General features: G+C 37.1%; 1 protein-coding gene across 2 annotated transcripts in view; it reads left to right on the forward strand.

The window, feature by feature from the left end:
• Positions 1 to 17,288, forward strand: part of SPTBN1 (spectrin beta, non-erythrocytic 1) — a 187,786-nt gene that overhangs the window by 155,963 nt on the left and 14,535 nt on the right. For both annotated transcript variants that reach the window (XM_026676704.2, XM_026676705.2), the window contains 9 exons: positions 533 to 663; positions 3,734 to 3,938; positions 5,127 to 5,501; positions 7,491 to 7,735; positions 9,167 to 9,305; positions 11,348 to 11,432; positions 12,026 to 12,222; positions 13,943 to 14,043; positions 15,469 to 15,529. In XM_026676704.2, coding sequence (XP_026532489.1) covers positions 533 to 663; positions 3,734 to 3,938; positions 5,127 to 5,501; positions 7,491 to 7,735; positions 9,167 to 9,305; positions 11,348 to 11,432; positions 12,026 to 12,222; positions 13,943 to 14,043; positions 15,469 to 15,529 — 1,539 coding nt within the window. The remainder of the gene's footprint in view (positions 1 to 532; positions 664 to 3,733; positions 3,939 to 5,126; positions 5,502 to 7,490; positions 7,736 to 9,166; positions 9,306 to 11,347; positions 11,433 to 12,025; positions 12,223 to 13,942; positions 14,044 to 15,468; positions 15,530 to 17,288) is intronic.

Here is a 17,288-nt window from a genome sequence, read left to right on the forward strand (position 1 = left end):
CTTATAGCTAAAGAACATTGAATGATGTGACATTTGAAGAGGATTGGCGGATGTTTTCTCTGTCCTCTGTAACCCAGCACTTTTGACGTAGGTTGATTTTCCATAGGTAACATTAGCAGCATTGAGAACTGTAAACCTTGAGTTAACGATTTCCCATTTAGCAGACTTTAGAAGAATATTTTTAAATGTCTTGATATCATCCTCATATAATAGGCAAGTCTAGGGCAAGTAATGTGGGCAAAGCAATTTCATTTATTTCATATAATTCATAATGACTCACGTAATTTGAGTAATAAAGTTATTATGCAAGTTGTACAAATTATAAAATGCATGTCAAAATTGCCACAAATTATATAATTTGTTTAATTTGCATAATGACATAATTACACAAATGACAAATAAATCATGAATTACATCATTGCAAGTAACACAAATAGTGGACACCAAACGGTCAGGAAAAGGCTTTCTAAATTTGCAAATTAGGATAAATTGCCATTTAATAAACATGATTTCTTATCTCTTGAAACTTTAGGATGAACAAAGTGCAGTTTCTATGTTGAAGAAACACCAGATTTTGGAACAAGCTGTAGAAGACTATGCTGAGACAGTCCACCAACTTTCCAAGACCAGCAGAACTTTGGTAGCAGATAATCATCCAGAGAGGTGGCTCCTGTTGTTCTGCCTTTTTAATTTGCTTTTGTTCTTAGGCCTTGTAAGAACTGCCCTGCTGATTCTGCTGAGTGGTTCATTAAGATTAGTATCCTTTCCGTTTCTAAGCTCTTCTAAACTTACAATTATTCTGGGTAAAAAAGCAAACAGCAAGATTAGTTCATAGCCTGATTTAGATCTAACAAGCTGCAGATTTCCTGTTCTGCTCAAATATTCCACTTAGGTACTTCCTCGCTTCTTCCCTTTTGGATTCAGAGGGAGATTTAGAAAGCTTGTGCTTTCAGTTTTTAATAAATCACGATTTTCCTTGATAACTGTATTCAACAAGGAATTTTGAGCTGCAGTTTTAGAACAATCCAGGAAACTATGTTTGTTTCTTCATTGCATTGCATTTCCCTCATTGTTTACTCCCATGTCCAAATGTGTGAACAAGTTAGCACACTAAAAGTAGTCCTCAACTTATGTCCATTCAAATTACAAAAGACTTCTGCAGGGCTGCTTATGAACAGATTCAAAATGCTGGTGGCCATCCCTTCCCAGTCATGCGGTCTCATTTGGGTGCTCAGCAACCACCCCACCTTTACGGCTGTTTGCAGTGTTCCACAGTCATGTGATTGTGATTTATGACCTTTTGCCAGAAACCAGTATTTATTTAATATTACATTTGCTTAACAATCATGGTGCTTCACTTGACTGCTGCAGGCAAGGTTGTTTAAATCAGTCATGGTGACATGATAACCTGCTTAACTGATAAGACTTGTGATCATAATTCCAAGCTCAATTCTAGTCATAAGTTGGGGACTACTTGCACATCATTCAGCAGAACCCTTTTGGCAAAATCATTCATTCCTCCACGCAAATAAATATCACATTCTTCAGTAAGACAGGCTGCCAGGAATAGAAATCAATAAAAACAAGACATAAAAATCTTATTCTAAAGAGAGGTGACATAAATGGAAGATGGAATGGGGAAAGAAAAGAAATCAAGAAAAAAAACCAGGCAAGGATTCTTAACCCACAGTTTCTCTAACAGTGCAGTGTAGGTATCATACTGTGATGTTGCTTGCTTTTTTATATGTATAATATCAAAGAGAGAAGAACTGATATAATGGGCTTTCTTCCTTTCTCTTCATGTGATGGAACATCTGCTGTTGATAGCCCTGAGAGAGAAAATACTCATTACTTATGGTCTTTTTCTAAATACTATTAAAATTGTACTTTCATTTTATGATTGAATGGCAGCACAGCTAAATTCCTTTTGGAGTTGTCTGTATGTATGTAATAAATAATTACTTCTTGACATTATATACTGGCCTGTTAGGTAGATGTTTAAAGTTTCCCAAGCACAGTAGGATGGAAATATTGATTTATTCTTCCAAACCCACATCTTTTTAACAGAATTTCAAACTACAAAATGATTCAGCATTCAAAAATTACTCCCTTTGAAAAAGACAATTGGAATTGGAAAATCAAATGCCAAATATATAATAGAAAGATCAAATAAAACAAAAGAAACTGTACCATATAATTCATGGGTATATCTATTTAACAGAACATGTCAGTATTCATATAGGACAAGTGGGTCAGAGAAAAATGGAGAAATGTAGCAGAGAAATAGAACAGTTTTAGTTTTCTCTGCAATTCTTCATACTGTCTGAATTCTGGCACATTCCCCATCTGTGTGTGCTTCAAATTGTTGCTCACTGGTTGGGAAAGAAATTATCCATCTAATGGAATCTGATTAATTTCCTCTGGAAATTTTAAAGTCACAAGCTGGGAGGTGCCTTTTATTAATGTGGACCATTTGTTTATCAATAGCATTCAGCAGTGGCAGAAATCCAAGCAGTCCAAGCCAAGTTCATATCCTTCCTCTAGGTCATGTGAAAAGTCATAGGATTAGATTGCTAGATCTGGAATGTATCTTAACATTTTCTCTCATACTTGTCTTTTAGCAAAACATAATATGGAGCTATGAGACTGTGTGTTATTTATGACTATTTTTCCATAGGCAGGAGCTGTATTACAAGTTAACTTGAAAGTATAGTCACCCCGTTCTGCTGGAGCTAATGAGATAAGTTAATTAATTGCACACAATTCTGATTTGGCTCCCCAGGCAGAGATTGGAACTTGGTGCTCCCAGATGGAATAATGAGAGCTGGTGTAGTGCAGGGGTAAAGTGGGGCAGCCCAGAAATTCCATAATAAGTATATAATCCATACGTACTGCATAGCAATTGTTATTATAATTTTTTTTTATAAAGCTACAGCCTGAATTGCCAGAAACATTAAAAAGTGCTATTAATGCTTAGGTGCTGATTTTTAACAAAAAATAATAAAAGACAAAACTGCCTCAATTTCCCAAGTAAAAGCAATGGAAGAAATAATAAAAACAACAACAAAGTTGAAGAGGTGGCAGCTGTGATTGCTCATTGTTTGGTATATAATAATAATAATATCTGCTGCAACAATACCTTTAACACATTTAAACAATATCTCCCTATCCCAGGTTCTTAGGAAGGACTGGCTAGGTGGATAAAAATGTCACGTCCAGTCTAAACGTCTAGCTGACTGCAACCAATAATAATAATAATAATAATAATAATAATAATAATAATAATAATAATAATAATAATAATAATAATAATATATTAAATGTGTATGTTGCCCAACTCTCAATGGCAAAAATGTGTGTTTTTAAGAGAGGCTTTGATGTTTTCTTTTTGCTAAGTAAATATCTTATTAAAGAAAAAAAGAAAAATTAAGCATTTGGTTGATCACTGTGGCAGCAGAGTATTAAGTTAGATTGGTCTTGCAAGATCAAATCTGGATTGGTGACTGGGACCAGAGATTTACTCTTCCAAGATTTCAAACTCATTCTGGAGCCCATCCTCAGGGAACTTCTCTCTACTGGAATATGTGCTTTGGCCTATAAGATTATTATTAGCTTGGTCTTAATTCTGATCCAGCAAAGTTTGGGGGTTGTTGCTATATAATTGACTATATTTATATGGACTTATTTAAACTAGGTCTAGATGGAGTTTGTTTTTTATCTTTTGTCTCCACAGTGAACGTATTAGCATGAGGCAATCGAAAGTGGATAAGCTATATGCAGGCCTGAAAGACCTTGCTGAGGAGAGGAGGGGCAAGTTGGATGAGAGACACCGACTATTCCAGCTGAACCGTGAGGTGGATGATTTGGAGCAGTGGATAGCGGAAAGGGAAGTGGTGGCTGGATCTCACGAACTGGGACAAGATTATGAGCATGTGACAGTAAGTAGCCTGGATTCTTAGTTCCTTTCTTTTATTCACTGTGTGGTAATGTGCAGGATTGGAAAATATAGTTGATATATACAAAATTGTAATCAAAGCATAAATACAATAAAAATGCTAATATTAAAATATTAAAATCAAACAATTCTCCAGTACTAATGCCCAAAGCCTATGCAAGACTTTATTTGGTTTCCACAAGGAGAATATCAGAGATGGAACTAGCTAGGCATGAAGCAGTCTTGCCCAATTCAGCAAACAGAATGCATTAGCTAATATGTAGGATAAAAGCTGCTTAGTGTATTTCAACTTGCATTCTGTTGTTGTTAATTGCTTTGAATGTCATATGTAATGAAAAGCAGAAAAATATGCTGAGTATTTTTGAGCCATAGAAATTAATTTAGGAGTCAGAATATATAGTGGGATGATGAGAGCACATCTTTGTCCTTCTATCCTGGCTACTTGTTATAGAGGCACGATTGAGAGCGTTTTAACAAGCGCATCACTGTTTGGTTGGTGGCAGCAGTGCCTCAGATAGAAAGTCCATTCAGAGTGGTAAGGACAGCTGAGAAGATTATAGGAAGCTCGCTTCCTGTCATTCAGGATATTGCTTATAAGCACTATATGCTTAGGGCTCAAAGTGTTGTTAGAGACCCCGCACGCCCACTTCACGGTCTATTTCTGTTGCTTCTCTCTGGGAGAAGGTTTTGAAGTATTTTTAGTAGGACTTCCAGATTCTGTAACAACTTTGTTCCCTATGCCATCCATCTGGTAAACTTGCAAGATTGGTTTCTCTTGCCATGTACATGTATACATCCGAACTAGACTGTGTTGTTTCTCTGTGTCATATAATATATGTGGCTACATGCATAATTTTGTATGTATGTATTTATTCATTTATCTTGTGTTTATGTTTATATTAGAGGTGAGAACTGTATGCAATGTAATTTCATTTTAATGTATGCTGATTAGTGTACATTCAAAGTGACAATAAAGTTATTCTAAGTCTAAAGTTTAAAATATATTACATATGACACAGTTTTGCTTTATTGACATCCATTTCCCTTTGAATATAACTTTATCCAGTATATTGTTAGTTGAGCAGTAAGCTTTGTGTGTTTATGCTATATCCTCCTCCAGTTTATCATTTTGATTCAAGGCTTATTTACACAAGCAATATTTTTCTCCCAGATGTTGCAAGAGAGATTTCGTGAATTTGCCCGAGACACTGGGAATATTGGACAGGAACGTGTTGATACTGTCAATCGCATGGCTGATGAACTCATTAATTCTGGACATTCTGATGCTGCTACTATTGCTGAGTGGAAAGATGGTCTCAATGAGGCCTGGGCTGACCTCTTGGAACTCATTGACACAAGAACACAGATCCTTGCAGCCTCTTATGAACTACACAAATTTTACCATGATGCCAAGGAGATCTTTGGACGAATACAGGATAAACATAAGAAGCTTCCTGAGGAACTTGGGCGGGATCAAAACACAGTAGAAACCCTGCAAAGGATGCATACAACATTTGAACATGACATTCAAGCCTTGGGAACGCAGGTATGCATATTAAGTAAACATTGTATTCCTTTAAAATTGAAGAGCTTGTAGCTTGCATGGCTTTGGATTCAGGAAAGGAGAGTTCAGGTTTTTCAAATTTGTCAAAGTTCTCTTCATTGTTTCCTATTCTTGATTTTTACATCTTCCATGTCTTTTTCTGCAGTTCAAAGCCTTATAATAATAATAAGGAATTTTAGTTTCTTTGTATAATTATTATCAGAGAATTCACTGCAAAAAGATATGACAGTGATTATCAAGAAATCAGTAACAGAAAACAGACAGGTTGATCAGCCTAATATTTACGTTGATCCATTTAGAAAATTCAAATAAATACCAGCTGCTAAAGAGGAATAGTGAGAAATAGCAGTTGTTTTCAAACTCTGTGGCAGCATGAAGGAATTCATTTAACCAGTCTTTATAAATGCTTGGAATCGATGCACATTTGGGTAGACTCAGTCTTATTATTTTATGTATATTATTTGATTGATTCCTAAGGCTACCCACTCTTCAATGACTCTGGGAAATTTGCAAGCAACTAGAAACAATAAGAATTATAAAATATTAATAATGAAACACACCGGGGAGGCATTAGTTTCTACCATGTTACAGATTTATTTATCTATTTATCTTCTATGCCTTCCATCTCTCTATCCAAAGTGAGTCTGGGCGGCTTAAAGTACGTAAGAGGATCCCTGCTGAATTAGAACAAAAACCCACATTATCTAGTATTTTGTATCATTCGGTGGTCTGTGAATGCATTTGGGAAGCTCACAAACATAAGAAGATTATTAGACCACTTCTACCATTGCTTCCCAACAATTAATATGTAAAGTATCCTACTAATATTTTGGCAGGTAATACAAAGCTATTAAAACTAGCAGCCACTGATAGAACCATAATCCATGCATTTGTCTAGGCCTATTTTGATGGCAGCAAACTCCATAATTTTATCTATTTGTTGTCTTTTTTTGGCACATGGAAAATATTCATGCTAGAATAGGAACTTGATTTGTTGATGGGTGCTGAAAAGAGCTCTTCAAAAGAAAATAAATGCCATGAAGTTCTTCAGTGGGGATTGTCAATTATAACTTTCATAAACTAGCTGGGCATTCTCTAGAACTTTCCTTGATTTTTTAAAACTTTTTTTCCCTTTAACATACCGCTATGACTTATCAAATTTGCAAAGGATGATTTTAATATGATTATGATTAATAATATTTTTAATAAAATATGATCTTAAGCTGCTTTTTGGTTGAGGACTTTAATTTTTAAAAAGAGATAATAACTATAGATAGGAGGGGGGGAAGGACTCCAATATCTACCTCCAAATATTTTCCAAAAATATCTAAGAAGTTAAAAATTGGATCTTCCCATTCATGTTTGGCATGGGGAACCAAGGTTTGGTGGTAGTGGTGGTGGTGGTGGTATTTCAGAACTTATAGAGGGAGACTTTTAGTTCTGCCTCTGTCAGTACAATTTTTAAATGGGGCCAGAATGTATGTATTTATATGTAATTAAAGAGTATAGTGGAAATATTCATTTAAACCCCAAAGCACAATGACAAGGAAATTTGATTACTGTACTGCTGAGCAGGACTCAACTCATATAATTTCATGAATTGTTTAAATCTAGCACATTTACCTATTTTTGCTGAATGGGGACATAATAATTTTGCACTCTGTCATTAGAAATCATCAGTTCAGTATACCATCCAAGTTTTAACTTATATATTGCCAGTGTGACTGGGTAATTTCAAAATACAAACGAAACTTGGTGTTTAGATTCAAGTCTTGTTTTTTTTTTTTAAATAAAAGGAGGTACTAATTATCAGATTCTCCAGATTCTCTGTGTCCTCAGTAGTTGCAGTATAAATAAAGCCCCAGTTATGAATCTGTTGCAGCAAAGCATGTTGATAAAGAGGTATTAATAATCATAAGTATTTGCCTACAAAATTGTTTTGACTGATTTGTTTCAATTTTTTCACATCAGGTGAGACAACTCCAAGAGGATGCTGCCCGCCTCCAGTCTGCCTATGCTGGGGACAAGGCTGATGACATCCAGAAGCGGGAAAATGAGGTTTTGGAGGCATGGAAAGCTTTGCTAGATGCCTGCGAAGGACGCAGGGTAAGGCTAGTGGATACTGGTGACAAATTCCGTTTCTTCAGTATGGTCCGTGACCTCATGCTTTGGATGGAAGATGTAATTCGTCAAATTGAAGCCCAAGAAAAGCCAAGGTAAGCAGGACTAATATGCAGAGGCTATAGGTGTTTCATAGCAGTACAGAGGATTGAGCAGTATAGATGACATCTACCTTGCATTCTGAAATCATTATAATATTCAGGTTTAATTAAATGAATTCAAATCCAAATTTAATGAAGAACATAATGGGGCACTTATTGATGTAGGAGTTCTATTTGAAGGTTGTGGACTTGCACATGCAGATGTAGTTATAAAGAACTGAAGCATTTACTACAGTTTAGGTAGTCAGGATTGTAATTCAAATCCCTACAGAGCATGCTTGGGTAAAAAGGGCCAATTACAGTCTAAGAAACTAGTCACAAAATGCGAAATTAGGTAATAAACCATTCAAAGAGTCATAGAATGATGAGCAAGAAGCAGGAACAAGAATCACAAACAAAGCTACTACACAAACTACTACTGTAGTTAGACAACTAACTACAAATACTCATGCCTCATCCTTTGACTAGCAACGAGCCTCATTGAGGAGTGTTTTTCTGCCCCCCCCCCCGACCTGGGGCTTAGGGGTCATGCTTTGTCATTGATTGCTCCAGCTGAAGAGGTGCCTGTAACTGATCAGTCTCAAATGAATTCTGGCTTAATGATTCCTCTGGTCAGCAGTCCTGAAACTGACAATCCACAGGCTCAACTGGAACAACATTGTAGAAGTCAAGATAAGAGTCAGATACCGAAACATGGCTCATAGCACAAGGTTTCTATTTGTAAAGTAACAATTGAGGCAAAAAATATACTACCTCGGAATGAAATTGGTCTCTCTGGTAACAGTGAGACATAAAAACAAAGAGTATACATTTTTTTCACGTGGACAAACAAGTGCTTTTACAGCTATAAAAGGCCAACAAGGTTTCTAGGTTCACAATTTTGCCTATTGCTTCAACAATAATTGCACTTTTTCTATTTGACTTGGAGAAACTGGAATAGATTTTGTTCTTTCATAGTTGGTTTTCCAACTTAACTGCAGGATACAGAATCAGAGTTAGGACTGCAGGTAATACTCACTCAACGACAGCAATTGGAACTGGAATTTCCCATTGCTAAGCAGTGCAGTCAAAGCATAATGTCAGTGATTGCATTGCTTAGCACCAGCAATTCTGGAAGTCCCTATTGCCATCATTAGGATTATGGTGCCAGTTCTGAATGGATATTGTCCAAAATGGAGGTAGGGGGCAAAATTGTGTAACAGTGAGTTCCACATTTAAGATGAGATAGTTAGCTTTTAACATATATGGCTGTTAAAGCAAAATAGGATTAAATAGAGCCAAGTAAGCATAACTCAGAAAATGGATTGCTGTTGTCTGAAAGAAAGAATGAGGCCTCCAATATAGCTTAGCTCCTGTACAGTCTTTTTTATAGGTTTTAAAACATATTTGGTATTTGAATTTAAAATTACCAATATTTTATTTTAGGGATGTTTCTTCTGTAGAACTGCTGATGAATAATCACCAAGGGATCAAAGCAGAAATAGATGCCCGAAATGATAGCTTTACAACCTGCATTGAGCTTGGTAAATCATTGCTGGCAAGAAAACACTATGCTTCAGAAGAGGTACTGTGTGCTTTCTGAGTACGGAGAGATAATTTTGCAAAGAATGCATAAAAACTGCTATGTTAAATCCAAGAACCTACCTTTGCTCATTGAAACTTATTCATATCATTCACCTTCAATGTTATGTAGGCTTATACTGAATTTGTCCCTCAATTCATTTAACTATGTTTATATTTCATATTTTCAGAGTTTATCAAATTTGTTTAAAAGAATTAAAATTAAAAATAATAACTAAATTATGGGAAAAAAGCTTTCAGGTTTTCATCTCAACCATCAATGAAAATATTTTCAGCTAATAATGAAAATGCAACTCAACAATAATAACATAACAATCCAGCAACAGCAGCACAAAGTGCTTCAAACCAGATTTTACCAAAGTAAAATAGTTTTTGCTTACTAAGACATTATCATCCATCCATCTATCTATCCCCCTTTCCCACTTGCAAACATAAGTACCAGTAGCCCTTACTTAACAACCACAACTGGGACTTGCAACTCCATCACTAAGTGATGCAGTCATTAAGTGAGATACTTAATGTCTCATGACTGTGTTGTGATTTTACTGCCAGCTTTTTTATTGACTCTGATCATCAGAAGTTGGTTGTGAAGCATGCAAATGGTGCTCATGTGACTGGGATGTTGTAAATGCCTGCTGGTTGCAAAGATCCAAATCTTAGTCACAGGACTGTAGAGATGCTGCAATCATAAGTGGAAGAACCATTTGTAAAGTTACTTTTTCAGCACTGCTGTCACTTTAACTGGGCATTCTTTAAGTAAGGATTATCTGTAGTTTGAATTGTGCTCACACTTAATAAGAAGCTAGTGCTGAAGTACTAGTAAAATATGCCCCTATACCTTTAGAATACAGATAGTCCTCAGCCTGTTATAGTGATCGTTTGTAACTATGACTGTGCCAAATGAATGGTAGTTACAATCGGTCCTCAGAGTTCTGCCCATCCCAGTATCCTCTGCAGTCATGTGATCATGATCTGAGTGATTGGCAGTTGGGTCATGCCTACAATCTGCTGCAGTGCCCTGTGGTCATATGATTGCCATTGCAATTCTTTCCTCCCAGTTTTCCCACATCAAGTCTTCCCCAACTGTGCACCAAGTTTGTGCTACACCAGTCACTTGTGCATTCTCCCCCAACCCATGCCACACCTCTCATTCACCCTCCCTGACTGCCGCCACATTTCTAGTGCACCACCATTGCATCCTTGCACACTTTCCCCATGCCAAACCTCTCCTTGACCCTCCCACCTCTGTACACTTCCCTCTGACTTGTGCTGTGTCTCTCCTAACTCATTAACACCCTTCTTAACTCATTCCATACTCCAGTGTACCTGCTCACACTCTGCACCTTCATACGCTGTCCATGACCTTCCCTCAAATCCTTGCACAGCCTCCTTGACCCTCTCACCCCATGCACTCCTTTGCTTCCTCCCTCACCTGGCAACAGCCACATACCTGCCTGCCAGTCTAGGGCTTGCAATTTCCTGCTGGCTTCCCCACTGACTTTGGTTGTTGGAAGCCAGCAAGTAATTGTATCACCTAATGGCCATGGGGTTCAGTTAACAGCAGCAGTTAATGTGATCACAATTTATGACTGCACTGCTTAGCAACAAAAATTTTAATCCCCGTTGCTGTTATAAGATGTAGTGGAAATTAAATATAATCCAATCCACAGAGTTAATGTACCTGGTGAAATAAAACATTTTAAGCTTTATTGCTAGAAGGGTGTAAGTGAAGTTCTATATGGAATTCCAAAATGTAGTAATTTATGTTGAAGGCCATTTTCCCACTTGCTACTGTTAAAAGTAAGATTGATTCATTATTTTGTTTATTCATTTATTAAATGTATTGGTCATTATTATTGGCTCTGGGTTCTAACTGTATTATCACAAGAGTGTTGTGGCAGTAATGCTGGTTAATTTATTATGGTGGTTAGGAACCATGTTATAATTAGTTACAAAATTAATAAATCTATAATAAATAATAAATCTATACATGATACTGATTTCCATTTTAAACATTTCTTTTAGATAAAAGAGAAGTTACTGCAATTGACAGAAAAAAGAAAAGAAATGATTGACAAGTGGGAAGACAGATGGGAGTGGCTGAGATTGAGTAAGAATCCCATGTCTGCCTTTTTATAATGGATCTCTCTCCTCCCTCCTTCCTCCCCCCCCCCTTTTGAAGAATTGTGGTTTCCATGAATTGTATTTCAGATTGCATGGTTATAAGTGATTGTTCCTCCCTCCCTTCATCCCCCCCTTAAAAATAGTTATTAATGTTGGAAAGTTTATGATTAAAACAAGTATTGCGGCAGATGTTCCTATTAGCCAGAGCCTACCTCAACAGGTTGAAGGATAAACAGTAGAAAAACATTTATAGTATATGTAAGTAAATATATATATTAAAACAAGAATAAAAAACACTAACACTAAAAAAAGATTATCCAAATGTTTTCATATTTGCTCTAATTTTTGTGGCAGTCATACCTAAGGTCCTGAAAGAGAAAAGAGATATGCACATATCATATCACAGCAAGAGTTTTTTTTTTTAATGTACCCTTGGGACTGGCCATGTTGTTGGAGACTGCTGGGGGTTATAATTCAGTACTATGTGGAAGATTACAGTTTTCCCCATCCCTGTGCTATAGTATAAATTATAAAACATGTACTAGCTCTGAACATGGTATGTTTCTGACTTTTACTTAGTTCTGGAAGTACACCAATTTTCAAGGGATGCCAGTGTTGCCGAGGCCTGGCTGTTAGGACAGGAGCCATATTTGTCAAGTCGTGAAATAGGGCAAAGCGTGGATGAAGTGGAGAAGCTCATCAAGAGGCATGAAGCCTTTGAAAAATCAGCCGCAACTTGGGATGAAAGATTTTCAGCACTTGAAAGACTTACCACGGTAGGTCACAAGACCCAAATCAGATGATTATTACCTGACCTAATTAATCACATGAATGAATAATCAAGGATCAGCAATATTTATTGAACATAATTACATAATAAAAACAATACGTCTGAAGTGAGCACAGTTAGTGCTTTGAAATATCATATGTTTACATCGCATTAGAAGGAGCAGTAGAAAACATATCGCCACAAAATGGCACCCACAGAATCCTAATCTTTATATAAATTCAAGTTAAAATGGCTGGAATCTTGCAAAATGGCAGTGTAATTACTGCAGTGTTATTGCAGGAAAGCTTATAATAGTTTTAAGGAAGAGATCCTGACATTTGGCAAACTCTTAAGATTTTTGCCAGTACTAACCCTAACCCTACAGGTAGTCCTCAACTTATGACAACAATTGAGCCCACAATATCTATTGTTAAGTGAGACAGTTGTTAAGTGAATTTTGACCCATTTTACAGCTTTTTTTTTGGTATAGCTGTTAAGTGAATCACTGCAGTTAAGTTAGTAGCAAGGTTATTAAGTGAATCTGGCTTCCCCATTGACTTTGCTTGTCAGAAGGTTACAAAAGGGGATCACATGACCCCCGGGACACAACAACTGTTTTAAATATGAGTCAGTTGCCATGCATCTGAATTTTGATCACATGACCATGGGGATGCTACAATAGTTGAAAGTGTGAAAAGATCCCTTTTTTTCAATGCCATTGTAACTGAATGGTCACTAAATGAACTATTGTAAGTCAAGGACTACCTGTATCTTAAAATAAGCATTCCTTCTTGTGTAAAAAAAAAATTAGTAATATCCTGTTTAAAGTAATTATAGCTTTTTAAAAAGTTTATACATGTTAATTAAGACATTGAACTTGCATTGATTATAAATTAGCACAACTGTGGACAAATTTTTACAATATCTTTTACTACTGCAATAAATAGCCTTCATCCTAATTGATCCTAGGGTATATAAGAGTTATGAAAAGACTGATACATATTATTAATACAGTACTATAAACAGCCAAACGTCATCATTAATACAAATCAATTGCACTTTTTTTAAAAAAAGATTAAGATTTAAACCAGCTTTGACAATGTCTTGCTAAATCAATACACTTGAACCTGATGTTGGAATGATGGCACTGTCAGGACCAAACAGCATTGCAAAGATTGGGTAAATAAGCTTAGGTGGCTCATAATCTTTGCATCTTCTCACCCTGCCAAAAGAGAAAAAAATGAGGTTTCTAAAGCTATTCTTTTAGTTCAGATTAAAACCTGAGCTGGAAATGTGAAAGCAACAGCAGTGGCTTGTCCTTCCTATGCAGAGTGCTTCATCCCTTTTCCATCCCATTCCATTTCTTCCAATGACTTTTTCCTGAGGAGGAGCTCAGGAGGAAGGAGCTAGGCCACTTTAAATGTCAGGAAATACGGTCTAATGGTTCATGGGAAGTGTAGTTTTCCCTACTTGAAGTATCTAGGGCATTAAAGTCACAGAAATTGGATTATTCAGTTGGAATACAATGATTTATTTTCTATCTTGCAGCTGGGAATAGCCTACTACAACCTAGCTATTATGTCTGATATGGGAGATGAGGAGGCTCACCTTTCACTGCCTTGGCTTAATAGGATAAGAAATTAAATTTGTGAATGAAAGAACCCTCATTTATTGCTTTCTTGAATCTTCTCTGCTTCTGCAATCTCATTCCCTTCCCTCTCTTCCAGTTGGAATTGTTGGAAGTACGTAGACAGCAAGAGGAAGAGGAGCGGAAAAGACAGCCTCCTTCCCCAGAGCCAAGCCCCAGAACTGGGGAGGAGTCTCAATGGTGAGTATCTGGAAAAGAATATGATGTAACACAAAGGTGAACCTAAAACCTCGTATAAAACCTCTGTTAAGGGTTTTTTTTGGATAGCTAGCTGTAGGTGAATATTTTTAATAAATATTTATTAATTGATTGGAGCTATATGCAGATGCATCACTAACAGAATACTTCAATGTAGAGTTAAGCAATCTTTAGGTAACCAAGAGCCCTACTAATCAAGGGACTCAAAGGCAACAAAGTTGATGATTCAATATCATACATCGTAGTAGGGAACTCCCTTTGAGGTTATTTTCCACAGTGAAGACCTAATTTAATATCTACGCTACAATTTTCCTATACCGTATTTTTCGGAGTATAAGACACTCCGAAGTCTAAGACGCAACTAGCTTTTGGAGAGGAAAACAAGAAAAAAAATCTGCCTCCCAACAATTTGCCTCCTTGCAGCAAACAGCAAACAGCCTGGTCAGCTTCAGCACAGCCTGATTAGTATGAGCAGCTGATTGTCGGTTGGATCGGCTTCCTAATGATCAGCTGTTTCAAGCTGCAGAGATCACCATTGCCTATTGCTGCCTCCATGCACCCCACTTTCGGCCTCCATTCCATTTTCAGCTTCCGCACACCCTGTTTTCAGCCTCCACATCCCGTTTTCAGCTTCCGCGTGTCCCATTTTTGGCCTCTGTATCCTGTTTTCAACCTTTGCACGTCCTGTGTTTGTCCTCCGCATGCCCCATTTTCAGCCCGTTCCAGGGGGAGGGGATCACATTGGGTGGAAAATGGGGCATGCAGAGGCTGAAAATGGGGCGAGTGGAGGCAGAAAATGGGATGCGGAGGCAGGAAATGGGGCACACAGAGGCAGCAATAATCAATGGCAATCCCAGCAGCCTGAAACAGCTGATCATCGGGAGGGTGATCCTACTAACAATCAGCTGTTTGTACTAATCAGGCTGTGCTGAAGCTGACCAGGCTGTTTGCTGTTTGCTGCAAGGAGGCAAATTGCTGGGAGGCAGAGGCCGAAGGGTGGAAGCCGGTGTGTGGGCAGGGCTTCAGTAACATTTGCTGTATAAGACATAGAGACATTTCCACCCATTTTTTGGGGGGTGGTGGAAAAAGTGCGTCTTATACTTCACAATGGTTGTTCTGGGGGAGGCAAGTTCTTCTCTGAAAATATTCTGCTTTCCATATACTGCAAAAATCAGTATATGAAAAGAAAAGTAAAAAAAGGGAATAAAATATAATCTGTCTGGAAGATCAAGATGAAAGACAATTCAAAATAAAAGTACACCTTCCAAAGATTTAATAAAGTGATAATCAGAGTGCATTACATTACATTTTGAGCTCTTGACAGGTTTAAGCAGATATCTTGGTTAATTAAAAGCAACTTGTCTTTTGTATTACCTTTCACTCTTGGTTTCTTTATCTTTTCTACAGGGATGGCACAAAAGAACAGGTTGCCCAGAATGGTTTGCCACCAGACCAGGAATCTCCCCGGGTTAGTTACCGTTCTCAAACCTACCAAAAGTACAAAAACTTTAATAGTAGATGGACAACTAGTGACCAACCACAATCTGGACTCTGAGGTGCAAAGCAGTCTGCGAAAGACCTTTGGCTGCTTTTTCTTCTGTTTCCCCTTGTTTTATTTACTTTCAAGTTCTTTCACTGCCTCTCTCTCCCACACCTTCAAGTTACCAAGCTTTATTTAACCAATAGCCACCACGTACTAAATACATACATACATACATACATACATACATACATACATACATACATACATACATATTCATTCCTTGAATTTAATATTTTAGATGCTGTCAGATATTTGGTTGCATTGCTTCATTGTTTTTGTTTCATTATCTCTTATTGTGAGATTTTCAGTTTGTTAAAAGCTTTGAGACTTTTTGCAGTTCAAGCCACTTCTTTATGTGAGTAATTGAAATGTAATGAAATCTCGTCAAAATGGAAGACAAGAAGTAGAATCCGACAGGTATGATGCTTCTAGCTATACTAACAGGTTTGAGAGCAAAATGCTGGCAAAACAGCAGCATTGTCCCCAAACAATATGAATGTCCTTTCTGCAGAGGAGACAGGAGGAGGAATTAAACAAGGTAGAAGCACCTGGCTATGGCTATACTATCTAGAGCAAGGGTGTCAAACTGGCAGCCTGTGGGCTGGATGCGTCACATGCAGGCCACACCCAACCCAGCTCCGTGAAGTGGAAAAACATGAAACATTACGTGATGGCAATGTGATGCCACGAGTTTGACACCCGTGATCTAGAGGTTAATATCAATTGACATTCCAAGCAAATGATATCATGAATCAACAATAAAAGCTAAATAACAGATTGTTCTGAAATTAGCAGTAACTATCTAACAACTGGATCGATTCTGATTTCATATTACCTCTGCAAGGATTCCTTGAGATATTAATGCTTCAGTTTGCCTTATATAGAAATGGAATTAAGCTTGGAAGTATAGAAATATCAAACTTGATCCTAAATTCTGTTAGCATCTAGGTCCTAGTAGAGTCAGTGAGATTACACAAAAGATTTCTCTCTCATTAGTTGAATATGGGCCTGTATTCAAGGCACAATGGGCATGCAGATTACAGTGTAACAGATAGGGGCTACTTTCACATTTTATTTTCAGAGTAAACATTCAGCTTAATGAACCATCACATGAATGACCTGCTGCATATAGAGACCAGGAAGGAAAGGTTTTATGACATCTAAACCTGAGATCATACTTAGATACATCTGTACAGGCTAGGATTTATGGTGTGTTTGGCAGTTCCTGGACTTAGTGGTTTTCATGTACATGTTTTATACCAAACTAGATAACATCTTTGCTAGGACTTGTTGGCTAGAAACTCCTGATTAAAAGCTGGTTTACAAATCTTGTTTGCATTCTCTGATCATCTCAGGATTGGATGTGATTAACCTAGCTTTGTTTATGGCTTAACTTTTATGCATTCTCAAAATGTAGATGATCATGTTACACTAGTGTATATCAGAAGTTATTTAACCAAAAGTTTTGACTCAAGAGATCAGTGACTACTGCCAGAAAAATCAGCGCTGTTTATGCCTTATCACTCAGATCAAGTCTTGCCACAAGAGCTCTTTCAAGCTGAAATCATGAGCACACATTATGTAGGAATAAATCTCAGTGAAAGCAGGGCCTTTATTTGAGAAAACAAGTAATGTCTTTCAGGATTGATGCTTTGTGCAACTATAAAAAATTAAAATTTAAAAT

This window comes from Notechis scutatus, chromosome 1 (genome assembly GCF_049901735.1).
Source record: "Notechis scutatus isolate UNSWTSFEM ecotype Mainland chromosome 1, rNotScu1.2, whole genome shotgun sequence".
NCBI lineage: Eukaryota > Metazoa > Chordata > Lepidosauria > Squamata > Elapidae > Notechis > Notechis scutatus.